Source organism: Varanus komodoensis, unplaced genomic scaffold (genome assembly GCF_004798865.1).
Source record: "Varanus komodoensis strain SLA01 unplaced genomic scaffold, ASM479886v1 scaffold13_1, whole genome shotgun sequence".
NCBI lineage: Eukaryota > Metazoa > Chordata > Lepidosauria > Squamata > Varanidae > Varanus > Varanus komodoensis.
Window position 1 is genome coordinate 11590943 of NW_025335408.1, and position 22123 is coordinate 11613065.

Genomic DNA, 22123 nt, shown 5'->3' on the forward strand with positions numbered 1-22123 from the left:
TGATATGGAGGGGGAAGTAGGAGAAAACTGTAAGCACTACTTCTCTCCCTTCTTCTGGTAATAACCTTTACAGGATCTCAGTCACATTTCAACCAGAAGAAGCCATTTCATTAACAGAGGGGATATTCAGGAGACAGCCCACCAGAATTTGGAAAGAGGCATCATGCTAACTGGCAATAAAAAGTATGGTAATAGGTGGTGGAAAAGCAAAGCCATAAGCACTGAAGATTCAAAATTCATTCTATTTTTAACCCAGATGTTGTTTGCCAGTATCTTATAGTAGCAAAAAGGGTTATAAGCACTTAGGGAACACAGCTTTTGTTTTCATGTTAAATTAAGTGCAAAGCATATTTTCTATTCAAGACTGATCACAAGTTGGCTATCACTATCTTCATGGAGAAAGCAATGTGAAAAGAAAGCAATGTATACATACACATTATCTTCTACACAAATTTTAGGTCCAACAACATTGGCTGCTCCACTTGCCATTTTGAAAGCAAAATGATTCTCTGGACAAGCTTTTGTAGTTCCACATTTGTATCTTGGGGGTTTTGTGGCTATGAAAAAGGAAATATAAATGTTACATAAAGAAAAAATACAACATAATCTCAGATTGCAAAAGACTTTGTGGAAACAATTACCATTTGATCTGCAAGATAACTCTTATAACTAAATCACTGGACACATCTTCTGAAAATGGATTATGTGATGCCAGAAAAACTACTCACTCACCTTGGCCAATGAAAAATTAACAATAAGATGCAGAACGTGCTTTTTTCCTTCCTTCTCTCCATAACTTTTATTTTATTTCCTGTCATTTAGAGTGCAGACAGGAGGGCAATTGTCCTGCTGCTGTTATTTTATTGACCTTTAACCCACTTTTGGAACTTTGGGAGCTCAAGGCTTGTATACTGTGGAACGCCTTGCCTCTGGCAATTCGTCAGGCATCTACTTTATTGAGTTTTAGGCGCCTGATGAAAACTTTCCTTTTTTGATGCATCTATGGCATTACATTGGACCTGCTACCTCTTTGCTTTTATGAAAAAGTAATCTGAATTAAAGCAGGTCTCAGACATTCTGGACTAAGATTTAAATAACTTAATTTCCAATCTGGATCCAGATGCGGGAGCATCTTTATCAAAGAACCAAGAGAAGCTGGGGCAGGGGGGTACTCAGTCTTTTGCTCATGTGCCCACTGTATTCTGCACAACATTCTTGGTGTTGGCCAAGGTGCCATTCCATGCCCATTTAAAACAACAACAACTACTACTACTTTTCTTCCTAGCAGCTGAGATTTCTGTGAAACAGATTTCTGTTGGTACTGTACAATGAGGGTTCAAAGGATTTGTTTAAGGTGCTGGAGCTCAGAACCCTTCCCACACAACCTTGGACTCAACCTTTTGAACAGTTTTATTGTCTTTTGCCATGCCTCCAATGGCAGTCTTTCTATAGGGAACTGTTTCACAAATTGTCACATGCCCCCAAAATATTGCCCTTTCCTGTTCTAGCACATCATCTGCCTCTCTTCAATTTTTAGTCCATTGATTTCTCTTTTCTTCACATTTATATTCTGCGATTTGCAAGAAGGAAATATACAACCTAAAAGTTATGAACAGTAACACACCTACCAAAGCTTTCTGATTGGCCCATACAGACCTGTGCTGACATTATCTGGTTACTCAACCAAAGACTAGCCATAGGGAAAGGTGAAGGAATGATGGAGAGAGATTCTTGGTGGCCTAGAAACATGCAGCTTGTGCCAGCTTTACAGAAACATTAAGTACTGAGAACACAAATAAGCAAAAGCTCTTCCACGCAATACTTACAACGTAAAGGTATATCCAACGGTGACCTTGCTGAAAGAATAAAATTTTTTGCAAAGGTTACAAAAAACTGTGTTATGTCTTAATTCCTTTCTTTACAAACCCATAATATCTCAATGCCTACCATGTTAACTGGTAGCTTGAAAATTCTAACCTGTTTCTGAGAATAGAAGAGACTGGCCTAGAAAACCTGGAGATTTCATGAAGTGCATAGACTTAAAGGTAGAGCTTTTTGCTGAATGAAAAACTGCCTACAAATTAATATCACTGCTTTTCAAAGTGTGGTTTTGTTTGGCAAATGGAAGGAATGAGTCATTTTAGTTCTAAAAGGCTTCTTTCAGATATAACTAAATGAAAAATATAAAGATTTCTCCATTTTATTTTAACCTATACAAAACCCAAACTGTCAAGCATTAGTTATAAACAAAATAAAAGTGTATTTAAAGCAGACTGCATTGACTTAACACACATAAGCCAGAACCACCATACTTTGTTTTGACAAACTCCATGGCATCACAGTTTAAGTGAGAAAACGAGCTCAGAAGACAAGTAATTCTGCCAAAGCATACTGTAGCTGTAAAGTCCAATCCATGTTGAGATAGGAAATAATTCCTGCAGCTCCCAGCATCCTCCAGTCAGTATGGGAATAGTACAACATCTGTAGGATGGAGGGTGGAATCCTGTATCAATTTATCTGGGAGTAAACTCAACTGAATTCAATGGACTTATTTCTGGATGGACACACATAGGACTGCACTACTGAGTAATGTAATTCTGACTAAAAGGAAGCGAGGAAAACAACAGAAGCAAATCACTTACCAAACAGGCTCCCTAGATTGGCATCCATCTTTATTTCAAATACTTGAGATATGACATAAAACGTCAGCAGGAACACAGCTACTGCTACCACTAATTTTGCAGCTCCTACTCCAGGAACAGGAAAAAATATGTCTCTCACCAACTGTTTACTTTTCAGCATAGCAAAATATTCTGCTCAGCATATGAATACAATTCCCCCTGTGTATTACTGGGTATTACTCCACAATCATCTCCAAACTAGCTTGGGATTATTGTGGAAGCTGGCCTTGAGAAGGCTCTTTCCCCAGAAGGGTGTCCTAGGAATATCTTGAAATAAATAGTGAACAAAATGGGGAAGGGGGGCTACTAGCAATTTTTTTTTTTAATATCAGTATAAGCTTTCAAAGGATTCCTTGTTAGAAAGAAATCTTTAGGCCATTTTTCTCTGATTTTGTCAGGTAAAAGATGTTTTGTAGAACAGCATACCATATAGCAGGGTTTTACTTTATATTAGTTACTATATAATATATAGTATTACATATATAGTATTATATATATTGCAGCCAGAGTGGGTTTTGCAGCCAGAGTGAGTCGTCAATTTATTTATGCTGTTAACTGTCCAGAGACGTTAGTAATTGGACGGCATACAAATTTTATATTTATATATCTATATCTATATAGATAGATAGATAAAGTTTCCTTCTTGGCTATCACGTAGTGCTATTTCTACCATCCAAAATGAAAGTGGAATAGCTGCTATACTGCAAAATCAATTCAGCACCATTTCTTATGTCTACATCAGGTTTAGTTAGTTTCTGATGAATCATCCATGCATACGACGGACGACAACAACGATGATGATGCACTCTTGAGAAGACAGAGACCTTTTTTCCCATTCTGGTTTTAGTTACAGTCTCATTTGTGCTATATTACCAATGTCCATTTCCCAACAGACTTAGAGTCATTGACATATACATTTCATATGTCAGAAAAGAGATTGCATTCAGAAGGAAGTCATTCACTTTATCAAAGGTTTTCTGTCATAAAGCTTTTATTTCTATCTTATGTATGACAGCTTGTTAAGAGCAGCAGAGAAATTCTCATGCTATGAAGGGGAAAGCAAGTTTAATGTTCCAAAGACAGTCAGTGTGATGTGGTGGCTAGCGTGTAGGATCGGGGACCTGGGAGATCCTGGTTCTAGTCCTCCCTCAGCCATGAAGTTCACTAAGTGACTTTGGGGCAGACACTCACTCTCAGCCCAATCTACCTCACGGGGCTGTTCTTGTGAGTATAAAATGTTGCTGTACAAGCCACCTTGGGTTCCTCACAAGAGGAAAAGGGCAGGATATAAATGTGATATAATAACAATAATTGCATTGTCCTAACTCCAAATATGTTAAAAATATATCAGATCTAAAATGCATGAATTTAATTCCTAATTGCTCTTATTCCTAAATTACAAAACAGACCACCTTTCAAATCTTGGATTTAGAACATTATATCCCTCAGAACTGAATGGATGTTGCCCATTGCAATCCTGAAAAACTCAACTTTAAGAGCTATGTGGAATGTAGACTTAAGGTAAATGGGAGATGTAAAACTTATCTGCAGGACTAGGTTTCAGTTTGCAGATTTGCTTGGTATTACTCAAATCAACCACTTGTTCATTACAGCAACTGTTATTCTTACCCGCTACTCTCATGTTTGCTTTTCCTTCCTTACTGACACAGTTGCATTTAACCAGCTACCTAGGAGAAGGGGAGAAAAAAAATCAGTATTAGTTATTGCAAAACACAGAAAACATCCCATCACTAATTTCAGAATTTTCCCTGCAACAGTTAGGACATCCAAAACTTATGATCCTAAACTAGAAATATAATTTCTACATAATATAATTTATTTAAATAAAATGTTATAATAATTATAAAGTAATAAAATCTGGAGATTTTTAAAAGGGTTTTGTGAAACAAAACAGAGTATGAAAGTAAAGAGCTACCTTTTTATTTGACTTAATATACCACACTACCACGAATGAGTCCCTTTTTTATATATTTTTGGGCAGTGCCCAATTGCAGCTTCATTTTGGGAGAGGTAACTTTGCAATGGGAAGTTCTTTAATATCAACACTACACATGTCCTTAACTATCTACCTACCTCCTGTAATTTAATGTAAAGGCAACCTAAATGGATCTTCCATGCACTTTAACAGTTAAACAGTTAATACTAGAACATTGGAAAGATAAGTAGAAAGATTAATAAATTGGACGGACTTTAAGCATAATACACAAGCAGATAAATATATGGATACTTGAGCTGCCTTTGTAGAAAAGTATGCATAATTATCTTTAATAACAGTAACATGTTTTGCTATATATAAATGCATAGAGATATACACTTCATTAGTGTCATGTATCTTTTATCCAACCCCCAACCCCCCAAACCCTATGATATTTCATTTATTTTATCTTAGTTTTATTTGTCTTTCTCTCTTCAATGTGTGGTTTAGGTACTACATTAAGTGTATTACAGAATCTCTTATCTGGAAATCAGTAAAAGGATCTATTTTAATTTCCATCTCTATACAACTGTAAATAGGTGCTACTGGTTTCATTAATTTGTATTTGATACTTTCAAGCAGATATATGGCTGCAAGAATTAAAAATAAACATAAAGGAAGAAAAACATAGAGCAAACCATCTGTGCTCATTTCCACACGTTCCCTGATTTTTTTTGTACAGGAGGTATAATTACATCTATGCTATTGCCCAAGTTAGGAAGATGTAAAGAGCTGCATAGCTAGTTCCACATACCAAACTATTCTGAGTAGTCCCCCTGTTGTTTTGAAATCCCAGAGGAGTTTTGAAAACTCTTCATGATATAACATAGAAGCCTATTTTTCAAAGGAATGCATTGATATCCTACTGAGTGTGAGCAAGTCCTTGATCATACTTAAATTAGTTCTTTGGGTATCAGCCTCATCATTTACACAGTAATTCCTCTACATGTTCAGAGCAGAATACAGCTTTAGAACAGCTCCATGCTAAACACACATGAGCAAATGTTCCCCAAGTCATGAAACACAAGGTGAAAAGAACTAATCTGATGTCCCCAGTTTACATACACATCACTTATTTAGCTTATGATGATAAGCTTCCCATTAAAACAAAATTTCATTAAGAATGTGCAGGGGGAAGGGTCGGTAGTAAGGATTCTTTTCTTTCCCTAGAAAGTAGGGCACTGGGCTAACAGCCAGAATTCAAGCACGGCTGAAGCATTAGCGTTAATTCAAATGTGTGCTGGAAAAGAGCTCTCCCACATGCTCCAAACTGGAACACAACTAATCTCAGAAGACAGAAACTCACACCCTCCTTCTTTCCTAGGCTTACGGTTCAAACAAATATGGAATGATGCTGAGTACACACAGATGTTCTCCAAGATAACAGGCCTGGATCAACCAGATCAGTTGTCCCTTAGCTTTAGTATTTTCTTGCAGATGTATTGCTTGCTATGCAAAAGCTCAGCCTTGAACATCTGGAGTTGTATAAAATATATTAAAAAATGGTACAATCTGCCCATCCCTTAAAAAGTAAAATACTAGCAATCCTTTTTACAGGCTTTCATTCAGTTCATAATTTACACAAAATACAGCCCTAAGTGGCATTTATTTCATGTTATCATTTCACTACCACCAACTTTCAAAAAATCAGTTTCAAACCACTTGAATTTTAGTAGTCTCATAAATATGCTATCAACAAAAATATTTTATAGCAAACTTGTGGTTCTCCAGATGTTTTGGCCTGCAACTCCCATCAGCCATAGGCTGTATTGTTAATAGTAAGGGTTGATTGGAGTTGTAGCTTAAAACGCCTGAAGAGTTTCAAGTTGCCCAGTGCTATTTTAGGGTATGACATCCATTCAGAATGCTCACCATTTACTGGAATCAACACAAAATCCTTATTATATAGTATAAGTCTATGACCAGAACTTGTATTAGCATTCAGTTATTCCCTATCACCGACTGGACTCGGCCAGTTTTTAAACTATTTTAAACAACAACAACAACAACAGGAATTTCATACAGAGAGAAGAATTAAAGTGCTTACAAATTTATTCATGCACCAGAAGCATGCAAGTTCCGAATATGACATCATGGATTAAACTCTATGCAATGCAGGCAATAAACACATTTACACTCATACATTGTGGACACATTATCATAGAATCATAGAATAGTAGAGTTGGAAGGGGCCATAAAGGTCATCAGGTCCAACCACCTGCTGTTGCAGGACACCAGTTTAAACCATCCCACTCAGATAGCCGTCCAATTTCTTTTTGAATGTCTCTAGTGTGGGAGAGCCCACTATCTCTCTAGGCAGCTGGTTCCACTGTCGTATTGCTCTGATAATGAGGAAGCTTTTCCTGATATCTAGCCTGAACCTGGGTTGTCACAGCTGGACTTGATTATTCCGTGTCCTACGCTCTGGTATTAGCAAGAAGAGATCTTGACGTTCCTCATTGAACTTGGCCTCTATGCATTCACATTTTGACTTGGTCTTTCAAGAGGAACCAAACTGGGACAACGAACCTGCATGCACTAGCAAATCAGGTAAATCAGGTTTCTCCAACTGCTCCATACTGACATGACTGTTCTGCCCCTGGGCCCTCTTCCAGCTTGCCCTTGCATCTCTCTCCCTTTTCCTCCTAAGAGTGGACAAGGCAAATTCTCTTCTGTCTTTGGAGAGGACCCCCTATCAAAACAAACTTTTGATTTCTTCCACACAACCCATGCTATTTGCAAATACTTTCCCCTTACCACTTAAGATATTTGTGAATTTGCATCACTCCAGCTCAGTCAACAACCAAAGAGAGACAAGTCACATCTCATTTTTAACCTCTTCTATGGAAAACAGGTTTTCACTTAACTAAAATTCAGTTTCATTCATAGCTATTACAAGACATAAGAGCAATTTAGTGCAAAATATAACAAAATAATTTGATAGTTTTTCTGAGCTTTTATGAAAAATATCCTTTTTAACTTTTAAGAATCCAACAAGAATCAAAGAGTTTATATTGATATACATTGATTATACATAAGCATGAAAATGGTATCTGTAACAGAAAGGCTTTATCAAACCCAAATATCTCCACTAGTACTTCATAAAAAGCTACCAAAACCAAAATACATTCTCGTTACTCAGTTTATTGTTTATTGGAATATCTAGTTTATCTGTGTTACATTTTACATTAGTAAATGTACAAGGCCAGTTCAAATTGTAACGAAGTCTAAAGACATGACTCAATCTAGGTTTTATTTTATACCTATATGCAGCTTTAGCAAAAATACTGACTTGGATTAGAGAATAACTAATGAATGAGCCACTTCTGGCCTTTTGAGAGGAACTCAATTGCAAGTTCCAGAAACCCTCTTTCTACCTTGGTCTCAAGGGACTCATGTCTTCTCTCCCCACCGCAACTGTGGCTTATTCAGAGGACTCCATACATAGCTTTTATCCGCTTTTGCTCCCCGTTTCAGTCCAGTAAAATAAAAACTAAAGAACTATTTAACATCAGAGAACAGAGGTAATTGAGCTAAATGAGAAGCACCGAGAAAGAGAAGCTTTTTGACTGCAGGCTGAAATGCCAATAAAACAGGTGACTAATTGGACCTGCTGGAGTAAGGAGTTTCATAGGCTGCATACTGCAACATAAAAGACCCTGCCTGTGCCACAGAACAAATCTCCAGTGGTTATGGGACAAGACCCGAAGCAGGATCTCTGATGATTATACCACAGTGGGTTGAGCAGGCTCATGTGGCTAGTCCTCCAAATATCCATGTTTGTTGATATGAACTAGGTCACTGTGGACCAGTGATAAGTAAAATAAATTCCCATAGGCTATCATGAATGCTCACCTTTATATAGGATTATGATTAATATTTTTAGTGAGAAAAAGTGCAGTATTTTTCCAGTTAGCTATCAGGGTACAATACAGCATCAGATGCTTGCAGAACAACGTAGGATGCTGATTCAGTAGAACAACAATACAATTCCAGCACTGATACTGGAGATTAGAGGATAGAGAAAAACAAAAGAGTAAAATGCTACGTTAGTTATATCAATTCAAAATGTTCTCACCAAAATAGCAAAACATGCAATGTTGTTCATCAAAGCAACAGGAAAATGAACTAGTCTATTCCAACTTAGTGCCAGTGACTTGAGAATCTAATTGAAGCAAACCAAGCATTCAAATAAACTGTTGGGTCTTTCTCTATAATAAATGAATATACTTACAGAAAATAAGATGCAAATATATCGAGGTAAGGAGAAACAAAAAGCAAAGCAAAATGCATTCAATGACACTTCAAAGGCAGCTCAATACACACTATGTTACAGTAGGTAAGCAGGTAATAGTGGCCAGGAAGGAATACAGCTGGTTGGTAGCATATAAATTACACATAAATAGATCATACACAAAAAATAAAATAGAACAGAATAATAAAATAAAATCGTGTGATAGCCAAAACAGTGAATAAATCCCAATTTTCCTCCTCATCTGGCTTTGTCCCATCTTTCAAAAAGTAATGGCAAATGACAGGACAAAACTGTTTGCAGGCCATACTATTTCAGATGCAAGCAGCAGGAACACATACTTGGATGCTTCGTTGTTAAGAATCATCCCCCTCCCATTCAAAATGTTTATATCAAGGGGAGTGCACTAGAACTCTCCTCTGTGCTATCTGGTTATTTTGTGTGTAGGGATTTTTTTTTTAAGGAATAGTAATTCATTACACAAGTTCTCATAACAAATGCTACTACCTATGAACAATTTTGCCACTTTGTCTGCTGTGAATTATATCAGAAACATGCACATACCAAGAGAGGCTGTTCATATTTTAGCCTTGTATATTACTATGTTCCGTGAGAGAGGAGAGGGGGACTTGACAAGAGCTCGCCTCGAGCAAATGCGCAGCCACGTGGAGATCATAGCGCCCGTTTCTGAAAGTGCTTCATCTATAGCAAAGGAGTGAGCAGATGGCAGGGGCACAGCATATGCACATGCTTGATCACAAAGCTTGCTTTATGGGTTGAGGGCCCCGGAATTTGTTCTGTGTCTCCCATGCATGCTGTACAATGTGCTGGGTAGGGGTTATGAAGGCAACCCTTAGACTTAGAGCCATTTCCACAACCATACAGCAGCAGACCCAAGTTTGCAACAAAGCATGCACTCATTAGAAAATGGTAGCCAATCCAAACACTCAGATAAATGCACCATATGAAACACAAGTTCAATCACCTTCTTTGCCCATTCACACATTACAATGTATGTGCATTTAAGAACAACTCGTAACGGCTCAGTTAAGATGCAAGCCAAACCTTTATTTGACATTGCATGAATGACTTTCAGACTGTGCATTCCTCCATCCCTATGCTCAATTCCAATCTTTTTTCTTTATTGTGCAAACCATTACTTGCCATAGTACCGCTGTATGAACAAGGGGTGAAATTGCAGTAAGTGAACGGATCAAGAAGTGCATCTGCTTTTATGTTTGAACCAAGCCAACACAAAGGACACCTAAGATGGTAAAATTGTTCTTAGGTGATTCCACTTCAGCTGGGTAAATTTATGGTCCATTTGAAATGTAAAACTAGAGGTAAAATTATAAGACAGGCTGTAAGCCACAAAGAAGAAAGATGGTAAGAACATTGCTAACAGCTCATTCATTGTATTTTATCAATGGCTGAAACAAATACATACTAAAAACAGGAAGGAAATTACCAGGCTTAAAATGTATTTACAGATGTATGAGAAAAATACATGTTGAAATAGCACAGTTTATCAAGATTCAAATATATTTAGCCCTGGAAGTAACAGTAGTTACATCATACAGGTCCTCTCTCACAGGAAAATAAGTAGCTTAATTGCAGGTGCAGGTGGAAGGAAGTACACAGACAATCTACATGGGTGGAAAGGAGGATATAACCTTTGGTTGACCAAAAAAAGGATTAGTACCCAACCCTGCTGAGAGTTAACAACCAGGCCATAGTTTGATACAGTAACAAATAACTGTTTCAGACAAATTTGTTCTTCATTGTAAAACTGAAGTGTCAAATTTCTTCCCTTGTACACAAAGTCAAAGCAAACTGCACTGAGTTTTTATAACAAGCTACATGATATCTAAATGTGGACTCTGGTTGCATGTAGCCATTAATTAGGCAAATTTAACTAGGGTTTAGTGTGATACCTGTATAAATTGGTTATAGCTGTAGCTCTGGCTCCACTAACAGTGGAAGTATGAATGACCTTATTGAATCCTGAGTGCTGAGTGTATGCAGATATGCAACTCCAAACCATGGCTTGTGTACTAAAATATGGTTGGATTAGTGCAAGTCACGGAATGGGATTAAGCTAAACCATGACTTTCACTAATCTTTTAGAGTTCTATGATCTACAGACATTGGGCAGGACCCATGGGGACACTTGTGTTTCTGCAGATTTCTTTCCACTGCAACAACTCCCTTCCTCAAGCAGTGGGTCCAGCAATTTCTATTGCCCAAGCAGAAGACTCAGTGCATCCAAATGAAAATGCTCATTTCTGGAAGGAGAAAGGTCAGCAGAGCTCCACCAATATGTCTCCTTCCAGAAACAAGCATTTCAGGTCTCAGGTTGCCTCAGAAGTGCTACATCACAATCATATAAGCAGTGGGGGCCACTGGCAATGCAGAAGGGAGTCAGTGGGAGTGGAAGTACCCCTTTGGATTCTGCCCACTGTTTATTAAATCTTTCAAAAGTATTTTGACAAAGTATATTACCAAATACTCCTGAGCAAACTTAGCAACCATGGAATAAGGAGAGAAGTCTTCTTAAGGATCTGTACCTGGTTAAAGAACAGAAAGCAGAGAGCAGGAACAAATGGTAAATTTTCCCAATGGATGGTTGTAAACAGTGGGGTCTCACAGGGATCTATCCTTTTCAACTTGTTCATAAATTTGCTGATGATACTAAATTATTTGTATTGCTTAAACCAAAAGGAGATTGTGAAGAATTCCAAAAGGATCTCCTCAAACTGGGTATCAAAATGGCAAGTGTAAAGTGATTCTCTTTGGAGTAAAAAAAAATCCTAGCTTCACATATACATAGATGGGACTTAAGCTAGAAGTGACTGACAAGAAAGAGATCTTGGAGCTGCAGCAGACTGGTCAATGGAAATGCCAACCCAGTATGAGACTACTGTGAAAAAGGCAAATTCCATGTTAAACAGAATTATGAAAGGAATCTATAATTAAACTACTAAAAACATAATCCCATTCTATAAATCCATGCCACAACTACACTGTCACAGTTCTGGTCATCCCACCTAGAAAAAGAGTTATTGTGCGGCTGAGCAAAGGACAAGTAAAATGATCAAGAGATGGAACAAGTCCCCTGTGAAAAAATATTATAACATCTGAGACTGTTTAGCTTTGAGAAAAGATGAGTAAGGGCAGCCAGGATGGTGTTATAAAAAACAAACATGCTGGGGTTCATTCTATTCCCTCTTTCATAATACTAGAACAAGGGTCACCCCATGAAGCTGATTGGTGGAAGATTCAAGGTTGAGAAAAGAATGTACTACTTCTCACAGCAAATAATTAAATCATGTAATTTACTCTTACAAAATGTAGTAAAGACTACCAATTTGCAAGGCTTTAAGAAGACCAGAAACACAATCAATTGCATCTAGTCCTGACTGATAGATGGCACCCCTAGTATCAGAGGCAATAAGTCTCTGTTTGCTGGGGAACCAAGGCAGGTGTGTGGTGCTGATACTCATGTCCTGCTTCTGAGTTTCCCATGGCCAGGTGAGACCTTGGTCTGATTCAGAATAGTCCTACATATGTTATTTTGCTGGGACTGAGCCATTATCCCAAAGGAAAGAGCACCAGGTATTGTTTTTTTTAATTAGACCATCCAGAACAGTAGAAATATTTAAGAACAGTAAATTCTTAAATGATACGGACTACTTTGTGCAACCTGCTCCCTAACAGCCACATGTCTCATGTGGTCCACTCTGACACAGCCTCCTTGGCCCACCCAACTTAGGAGGGCAGCTTCTTCACCTTGCAGATGAAAGGAAAGGATGGGCCTGGGCTAATATGGAGTCATGATGCCAGCTAATGCCTGCACACAGCATCTGTAACTCCCATTGCACAAACACACCCAGTGGCCCAGTAGTGCTGGCCAACCTGCAGCATTCAGCAAACTCAATCTCCTTCACTGACCTGCAGCCCACAACATGCTAACAGTTATTGGAGGCCTGAAATAAGTAATTAGATCAAAAGGAAAACTTGAATAGGATTCAGCATTAAAGAAGAGAGAAAAGGTGTTGGGTTATAATTAGACATGTGTGGGAAGATCATAAGATTAAAAACAACCAGCAAGGTAGAATTAACTGTGTAAGAATCCAAGTCAGAACTATATGAAGCAGATGTTCAATTCACGCTTTTTATCTCTCCTCCCCTCCCTATATCTGGAAGGAGAGGAAATGAGATAAGTTGCACATAAACGCCTCCAAAGTATCTTCAGTATTATGCCCAGTGATTCAGATTCATGATTTACTGAGGGGAAACACACATGCCATCTAATTTCCTCAGCCATTGTGTTGCCATTTTAAATTTAATAATGTCCATCAAGAATCATCTGCTAACACACTAGCCTAAAGGATGTCATCACAGATTCCGCTGAACATCAAACTGAAACTCCTGACACATAAGTAAGAAAATTACATGGACAAATAACACAATACCTGTTCAAATCCACTTATGTCACCTAGTGATTTTCATGGTTGTGTAGAGATCTGAACCTGGGTCTCCCCATTACAAGTCCAACATGTAAGTATTTGATTGACTGATTGATTGATTTCGAACTTGCCCTATTAGCTACAAGGCTCCCTGGGTGGGTTACAACAGTAAAACTACATAAAAACAACATAAAAACACAAAAAATAAATTACAATAAAACAAAGGAATAAAAGTGTACCCACCTCATCTTAACAGAACTAGTGATTTCATAAATATTACATTCCATTAAAAATACCATTAAAAACAGATTAACGGTAAAACAAAAAGGACTTCATCTGGTACCAAAAAGAATACAAAGAGGGCACCAGGCAAACCTCTCTGGGAAGTGCATTCCAAAGTCAGGGTGCCACTCCCAAAAAGGCCACTTCTTCTTGTTGCTACCCACCTTATTTTTTGAGGAGGGGGTCAGATCTAAGGTTCTGGGTAGGTTCATATGGGAAGAGATGTTCCCCAAGTCTTTTAGGGCTTTAAACACTAACGTTCGCATCTTGAATACAAATGGTAGCCAGTGGAGATGGTAGAGGACTAGTTTCATATGGTCGTATCTGCCAGTCCTTTTTAGCCGTCTAGCTGCCCTATTCTGGACCAATTGAAGTTTCCAGATCATCTTCAAGCGAAGACCCACATAAAGTGCACTGCAATACTCTAGGCAAGAGGTCACCAGTGTGTGCGTAACTGTTGCCAGGTCCTGCATTCTAGGACTTGCCCCAGTCTGGAGTGACTGTGAGCTAAACTCAATATTTAAAAAGTTCTGTTTCACAGAGCATTCATTCTTTTTTTTAAAACACCCCCCTCCAGTGGAAAAGCAAACTGGATAAACAGGCTTTGACCAGAGACAAAAGTAATGTTGAGAAACTCTGAAAAGATATTATCTTGGCTGGAAGCATTCAAAATCAAAAGGTGCACCATTTCCCACTGCAAATGGATATGGAGCGATAAATACTGTAGTGGAACATCCTTGCAGATGGCAAAAAGAAAACGTCACTGGAGTAACAAGTATAATAAGCTGATTGGGGCATGGCTGTTATTGGAGAATGACATTGGGCATACAAGGAATGCACATTCCTTCTCTTATTATTCTTTTCAGCATTCTTTCATACGTGTGTGCAGGGTCACTGCCTTGAACTGGAAGGAAAGGCATGCCCATGGCTAGTTGATAGTGTTTCTACCAAACTTCACAGTCTGTCCCTGTCAGCACTACTCCAAATCCTGATGGCTATATGGTATCTTTTCATAAATCTGTTCCTAAATCTCTGTTAAGAACACCTTTTACTTGTACAGCTTGATCCTATCCATGTTTACTAAAGAGCAAATCCTGCCCTGTTTAACTGGATTTATGCACTATTTTGTTAATGGAAAACTGTTTTAGGAAGATCTAAAAATAAAATCTATTTTTCAAACCCAATGTAGTTTCTGACATAGATTTATTGCCCAATCTACAGAAGCAGGAAATTAAAGTAAGAGCTATTTGGAAGTAGGGATGAAACACCTATTCCAGCCTGCTCAAAATAACATTCCTCAAAATCTATAAAGCATGAAGCAATTTTTTTAAAGTCACTAAAATCTTTATGAAAACCCCTTACACACGTAGCAGGTTACAATTACACACAGCAGAGGTGCTACAAAGAACACCAGCCCATCTTAATCATTCTTTAGTATTGAACAACCACTGCGTAGGCACCTATGGAAGATGGCAAAACATGCTCATCCCTATTTTATCCATGAAATGGGAGACGCTGGGTGAAAATACAGTAGCATTCAACATGCAGAGCAGCTTACTTTCTGCTTTGTTGCAGCTGCAAGTTCCCTCACTGGCATACTGAGACCACTGTTTATACAACAGCTGCACCTACAGAGGCATAACACATACACAGTGGACCATCAAATACTTTAGGCTTGAGTTCTTCCATAAGGGATTGTGATGGAAGAACAAGATTAAGAACCAGAAGCAAAACACTAACTGCAGTGTAACAATAGTGTACAACCGTTATTTTATCGTAAAGCAGTTTAATTTGTAAACTGCTCTCTCCCTAGGGGATTCTTTTACTTCTTTGACACCAAGTCTAAACCCATCTACTTAGTTCTGCGGATTCTGATAAAATTTCTATGTAAACAGGCAGTGAGCAAGAGGCAGCTCTTAATCTAATGGGATTGCTAGGTGATTTATGGCAGATCAAGGCTCTGTTTAACAGCAGCATCAACAAAATAATTTCCATTCTCTCAAAATTGCAGGGGTAAAATGGAAAAAGCTAAAAGAGAGTCGGAATGGATTTTTAATTATGATATTCTGTTACTTTAAACAATTCCCTGAGCTCAGAACTCTTCATGTCTAAGTGAATGTCTTTGCACCAGGTTCTAATTGATGGATCTTAAGAGTTCTACTAAAACACACACAACAACAAAAACAACTAAAATCCCAAGACTGCTTGAAGCCTGGACTCCTTCAAAACTACTATCAATCTTTGTGTGTACAGCGAAGCCTAATACCAAACATGCTCACTCAGAAGAAATTTTATTTGTGTTCCTAGTAACATTAGCTAGAACTACAGTGTTACTAACTGTTGAACCTAAGTTTTAAAAGGCCCTATTTGAAAGTGCTGTTTTCCCATGAGTGTCATTTATTTCGCCTTTTTGTGTCACCTGCCTGCACATCAACCACTAACTAATGGTTTTAGAGCAGTGTAGGGATTTTTTCCCTTACTGGTCCAGACTGGCCCAAGTGAATAATGGGGAGTTTCACCACAGTCACACTGACCTGTTGGGAAGGCTGCCTGCATGATGGATTCCACCGTATATTAGGTACAGCGTGGTCTTCAAGGGGAGGAAAGCCGAAGTTAACATCCAGTGAACAATCTGAGGGTATCACTAAAGATTAAGGGAGGCTTCCTCAGGCTTGCTATTTCAAAACCACAGAGGATGAAAGAGTGGAAAATCACAGAGGATGAAAGAGTGGAAACAAGCCCTTTACTTGAAGTTTGTCTCATTCACCAGAAGGAAACTGTAGGCTGGCAGAGAGCAGGCAGGCCTGTCAGCACTTAAAGGTGCCAGATGTGAGGAAGGCGGAGTAGATGAAAGGTTGAGATGCTCGCCCCAAAAAGATGTGGATAGTGTAAGGAAAGCTGCTCTAGAACAATCCAACAGGGAACCCACTAAAGGGATGGGGTTGGGCTAGTTAATAAATGTTAGGCTATTGACTACATACAGATCTCTTAACCCAAATGGCTTTTACACAGCAATGAACTGCGTCTTGTCTCTTTCATCTAGAGGTTATTTCTGTGTTTCAGGGGGTAACATAGACATCATTTCAAAGGTGAGCCAACACACACACCTTTGTACTTATTCAAAACACAGCAAAAAGAGCTGAATGCCCTGAAGTTAACATTTGTCTTTGAAATTCCTTTGTTCACAAAGGGGCACCTCAAAGTCAGTGCAAGAGACTTGATCTGCACAATCACAAAAGCCTTGGAGAATATTCATACTACAGCTCCTGTTTGCCATGGTTTACTGTGATGTCTAAACCAAGCAATGGTGAATTACAGGCAGTTCCCAGGTTATGAGTTCCATTTCTGAGAAAATGGAAATTCCTCTTTGAGATGAATATGTATATAAGTCTCACTACACATAGTCATCCCGCTACATGTGTGGGTGTTAGGGGCACAGGACTCCCATGAAAATGGGAAAACAGTGAATATCTCTAAGGCTCCACCCTGCCCAAACTCATCAGTGCCTCCTCTTTGCAGCAAGGAAATGCCAGACAGATTTCCCTCTCTAGATGGGTGGGGGAGGAAGGCATGTCTTGGAGGCCTCCCTCTCTACCCTTTTGCTTCCTCTTTTTCTATGGTGATACTTTGGAAGTCCTTCCTCTCTTTCTTTTCACTTCCTCCCTCTCTATGGTGCTGGCGATTTCCTGCAGTAATTTTTTAAACATTAATAGGTTGTATGGCAGTTAGTTTGTAAGCATGGGTTGTTTGTAACTTGGATGTTCATAACTCAGAAATGCCTGTACTGTATTGGAGTGGTTCAATGCTGTGGGCTGTTTGTTAACCCTACCAACTACATGCCCGGCTCAGGATACTGATGTCACAATAAACCCAGTGCCTACCCACCACAGTTTAAATATTTGAAATTGCAACCACCAGCACACACAAGCCATCATGGCTTAAATAAGCCGCACTGGACTGCAGCCATTGTATGACCTAGCCCAGTGTATTCTAGGAGGTTGAAATGTTCCCCCTTTTCTGAGTGCTACCATTTCTGATATCATATTCATATCTATTTATTATTTAGCCCAAAGACAAGCCTGTTCATCCAGTAAAACATACAGCAGGGCATTGCTGGCCAATGATGGCATATCTTATATGGGAAAATGAAATCCTGATATGGTACATTGCATTGGGTCTTGTAACAATGTTGGCAGAATGGACAGAAGGACAATATGGGCATCTGTGTTGGCCACAGGCTCTCATTCTTCTATCTGTTGTTGCTAGTAAGCATCCATTTTAAGCTTGGCAGCTGTCTGTAAGGGAGGACAAGCGTATTACTATCCAAGTCACATGAAGGGATAGTATCCTTGTCCAAGATCACTGATACATTTGAGTGGATGTGAAAACTAGCTGAAAACTAGAGCAGACCACAAATAGTATTCTGTTGTCTTCTCTTCTAGGATCTGTCTGTGGTAGACTATTCCTTTCCACCAGTCTGGTCCTGATTCATCTGTTTGCCTGCTTTTCACTTTTATGGATTGGTACCGTAGTCTAAGAAAGGTCTTAAGCTGTGAGTCTCTGTTTGATGAATCTGAATAGATGCAGCTGTTATCACAGAGTCAAGCTGCAGACAATGAATTCTGTGGTGTGTTCTAGGTGGAGGCTGAAAACAGTCTGTAGGCTTCCAACATAGAATGCTGCTTATACATCCATTACTAAATAGAACAACTGTACTATTCTAGGCTTAGGCTGATGGTGGGGTGGACGTTATTGAAGTTCTGGTGGAATTTCATCAGGGCCTCCTGTCCATGAGTTAAAGATGCCATCAGTGAATTTCAGGTGCAGCAGAGGGATTTGGAGACAGGAGCTGAAAATGTGTTGTTCCCAGTTAGCTGTGAAGATGTCAGTATACTGGGGGTCCAAGTGATTACTAATAGCTCTACCACTGATCTGAAAATGTATGTTGTCTCCAACAGCTGTGGGTGAATATAAGTGATGGAGTTTGATGGTTAGACATTTTAGCACCTCCTGAAATGCTATTTCTGATGGCTTGTGCTTCATCTTTATGGGGTTGCTGGTGTAAAGGGCCTCAACCTTCATGCAGCTAAAATAAGCAAATTCTGTTTAATGCTACTTGCCTTGGAGAATTTCTTCCAAGTTTGGCCTTCAAATGCAGAACATCATGCTTGTCATTATACTGTCATTAGTCACTGGGGATAATATATTGCCCCAGGTGACTAGGTCATGATTCAGAGCCCCCAATTTACAGTACACTCCTCTCTAAAGAAAAAATAATAACTGGATATGCTGAGTTCACAGCCAATGGAACTCTTTCAATTATCAAACCAGTAAGTCCTTGCTAGATGACTCCTACTTCATTTTGCAAACTACTTCATTGTTTAGGGTCCATTCTTCCTATAATAGAGCCTTGAAAAGTTGCTGAATCAGATTCTGATTCAGAAGTATGTGGGGGGGGGGGCAGCTGAATTGCCAAGGCTAGCAAATCCAAATCAGTTTGGATTTGGCAAACTGATTTGGCAAAGCCAGGCAATCACTGATAATCAGTTTCAAGTTCTGCAGGAAAAGTCTAATGACGTAGATGATATGAGCAGGGATGGATCCAGCATCATTAGTCCAATCACACTGTATCAGGTTGGGAGGAAACACCAACTGAGAAGTTTTATACACTGCATGTGACTGGCCCAAAAGCAGCATGATTTCAACCCTCCTTGAAAGAGATTAGGAGGGTGGCTACCCAGAGGAGGGCCTTCTCTGTGGTGGTGCCCCAACTGTGGAACACATTCCCCAGAGAGGTTTGCCTGACGCCAGGTGAAAACCTTTTTATTTTCTCACTATTTTAACTGCTAATTGTCTTAATTTGTGGTTTTTATATTATTGGATGCTGTGCTACTTTTATTTCTTTATCTTATTTATCACTGTTATTGTGAACCATCCTGAGACATCAGTGATGGGACGGTATACAAAAGTTTAAAATAAAATAAAATATCGATCCTGAAAGTGTAGCTAGCCCTTTTTAGTTTGGAGGGGAGGGGAGGAGATTGCAATTCAGCTTATAATTCAGCTTCACAGCATTAAGCCACATTTCTCTAATGGCAGTATTTTAACTTTGCTTGTTTCTTTTGGTACTAACTTCTGCAATAACAGCCTAACTGGTCAGCTTTAACAAAACAAAGACTTTTAGTTAGAAAGCTTTATCCTGATGTGCTTGGAAGGAGAGAGAATAAGGCTGGACAGAAGACAGCCTTAGTGAGTATATTTCATTTGTGCCAAGAAGCCTCAAACAGCAAGTAACCCAGAGGGAGTATTATTTCTGGAAACATGAGAACCGTGTCAATCAGACCAAGGCTTCAGTTTCTCCACCATCCTATTTCCAACAGCGGTTAGTCAGGCACCTCAGGGAAACCCAGAAGCATGGAGTGAAAGAAAGAGCCATTTCACTTAATTGTCCTTCAGCAATGGCTACAAGGTGGCATACTGCCTCTGAGAATTATTGTTCCATTTAGGTATTGTGGCTCATAATTAGTGATAGACTTCACTGCATGAGTGCCTTAATCTCCTTGTAAAATCATCTAAGTTAGGTATCCCTAACTTGGTGTCTCCCTTATGTGTTGTACTATACTTCCCATCATTGCCAGCCAGCATGAAGGCTGATCTAAGTATTTGGCCATCACTACATATCTCAAAGTCTAGTAGGCATCCTGTTTGGCCCAGTGGGAGCTTCTGATAATTTCAAAAGCTGTCTTGGGCACCACCAGAAAATGGGTATGCCATAAATGAATGTACCAGCCTGCAGCCATACACCATCTTTCCATCCTAAGAATATGTCTGAGCCTTATGTGCAACCCAGAGGCTTTTATGGGAAAAAGCTGGAATTAGAGGCCTTTAATATAGAAGAACCCCACAGAACCCATGTCACCTACCAGTTTCAGTGAGGAAGAGATGCACCAACTAACTTATGTCTCTATCATTTCATTTCTCTTCTTAATTATACTTCTTTCTAACCTAACCCCCACCCCCAGTAATTCCGCTTTTCCTTGTTCATTATATGGCTGCCCCTTCCTGCATTTTCTCAAGCTGTAGGATATCTTTGCAAGATGGATAGACCAATAGTACACTCTGTATCCCAGGTATGGCAGATTTATACAAAGGTATTATGATCCCAGCTGTTTTAGTTTTGATCGCTGCTCTCATTATCCCCAACATGCAGTCAGCCTCTTCATACCAGGCTTAACCTGGCACCAACTCTACTATCCTTTCAGCACCAGGTTAAGACTGCCCTTTATGCCAAGGCATTTAAACAGTTTTAAATAGCAAGGGGGGGGGCTGTCACCTGCTTTAACAGGAAGGCTGTAATGAGCAGCTCTATTTGTTTAAATTTGGTTTTTAAATGTGTCTTGGAACATTTTATGCAATTTTTATTGTCTGCATTTTATACTGTGTTTTATAAATTGTTGTAAACCCAGAAAGGTTCAACCAGTGGGCAGTAAGGATGATGATGATATCAAGATGATACTTTCATCATGCTGTCTCCAGCTCAATCCCACAATCTCTTAGTTTGTCAGCTAATTCACTATGATGGTATATGTGAATTAAAAAACTGTTGCCCCAATGTGCATCAACTGTTTTAAACTGAACTTATTTTGTTGCACATTTTGCATATCTAGAAAACTCCTTTGGAATTCTTCTCAATAAAAATAGCAGAGTGAACAGAATCCAAAGAAAATTATCATCATCATCATCATCATCATCATCATCATCATCCTTTTATACTTCCTCATATCCCATTTGGGCTCTCAGAGAGGTTTACAGATATACACAGAAACAACAAAAGAATCTTATTTGATGAACAAAAAGCAATAAACACAATAACAAATCAACAACCTGTGACCAAGAGTCCCCATCCCTGACAGGGCTGAAATGGTGCCAAATGGACGATATCCTTTGGTGCTGCCTTCTGGTCCCCACCCAAGGGCACCACCCAAGGCGCCGAGTCCCCCGAAAGGTCCTGCTTCCTCCAGAGACAGGTGTAGATACAGCAGCATAGTGCAATGCTGCCCTCTCTTTCCCCCAGCCCTATTTGCTTTCACTAGGCGGTATGTGGGGGAGTTTGCAATATCCAGCAGTACGGGGGCAGCACAATCCTATGCAACGTTAGATAGAAAAATTGCCTGCAACTACCAGCATAGCTGGCCTGGTCATACTCAGAGTTGTACACGCCTTTTCTGTCTAAACATGCATAAGATTGCACCTTAAAGCAATGGTTTTCAAACACTGGTCTGTGGACCAGCGCCAGTGGGAGATTTCCTGCTGGTCAGTGGGGAGGCCACATCCTGCTTGCTGTGAACCAGTGCAAGGCCTGGCTGTGCTCCACCACCTCTTTGGTTGGCAATGTGTTTGCAGGGGGTGCACCAGTGGTGCTGTGGGTGCAGGGGACAGGGAG

The 22123-nt window shown here is 39.3% G+C and overlaps 1 protein-coding gene across 7 annotated transcripts in view; it reads right to left on the minus strand.

The window, feature by feature from the left end:
- Positions 1 to 22123, minus strand: part of FAM3C (FAM3 metabolism regulating signaling molecule C) — a 35310-nt gene that overhangs the window by 9853 nt on the left and 3334 nt on the right. For 2 of the 7 annotated variants that reach the window (XM_044422989.1, XM_044422990.1), the window contains exons 2-5: positions 4311 to 4365; positions 2643 to 2747; positions 1827 to 1856; positions 434 to 557 (exon numbers count right to left, since the gene is read on the minus strand). In XM_044422989.1, the coding sequence (XP_044278924.1) occupies positions 434 to 557; positions 1827 to 1856; positions 2643 to 2747; positions 4311 to 4323 (272 nt within the window). In that variant the 5' untranslated portion in view covers positions 4324 to 4365. Of the gene's footprint in view, positions 1 to 433; positions 558 to 1826; positions 1857 to 2392; positions 2454 to 2642; positions 2748 to 4310; positions 4370 to 6724; positions 6791 to 8532; positions 8675 to 22123 lie in introns of those variants that run through there. The other 5 variants (XM_044422985.1, XM_044422986.1, XM_044422987.1 and 2 more) reach the window with 4 other exon arrangements.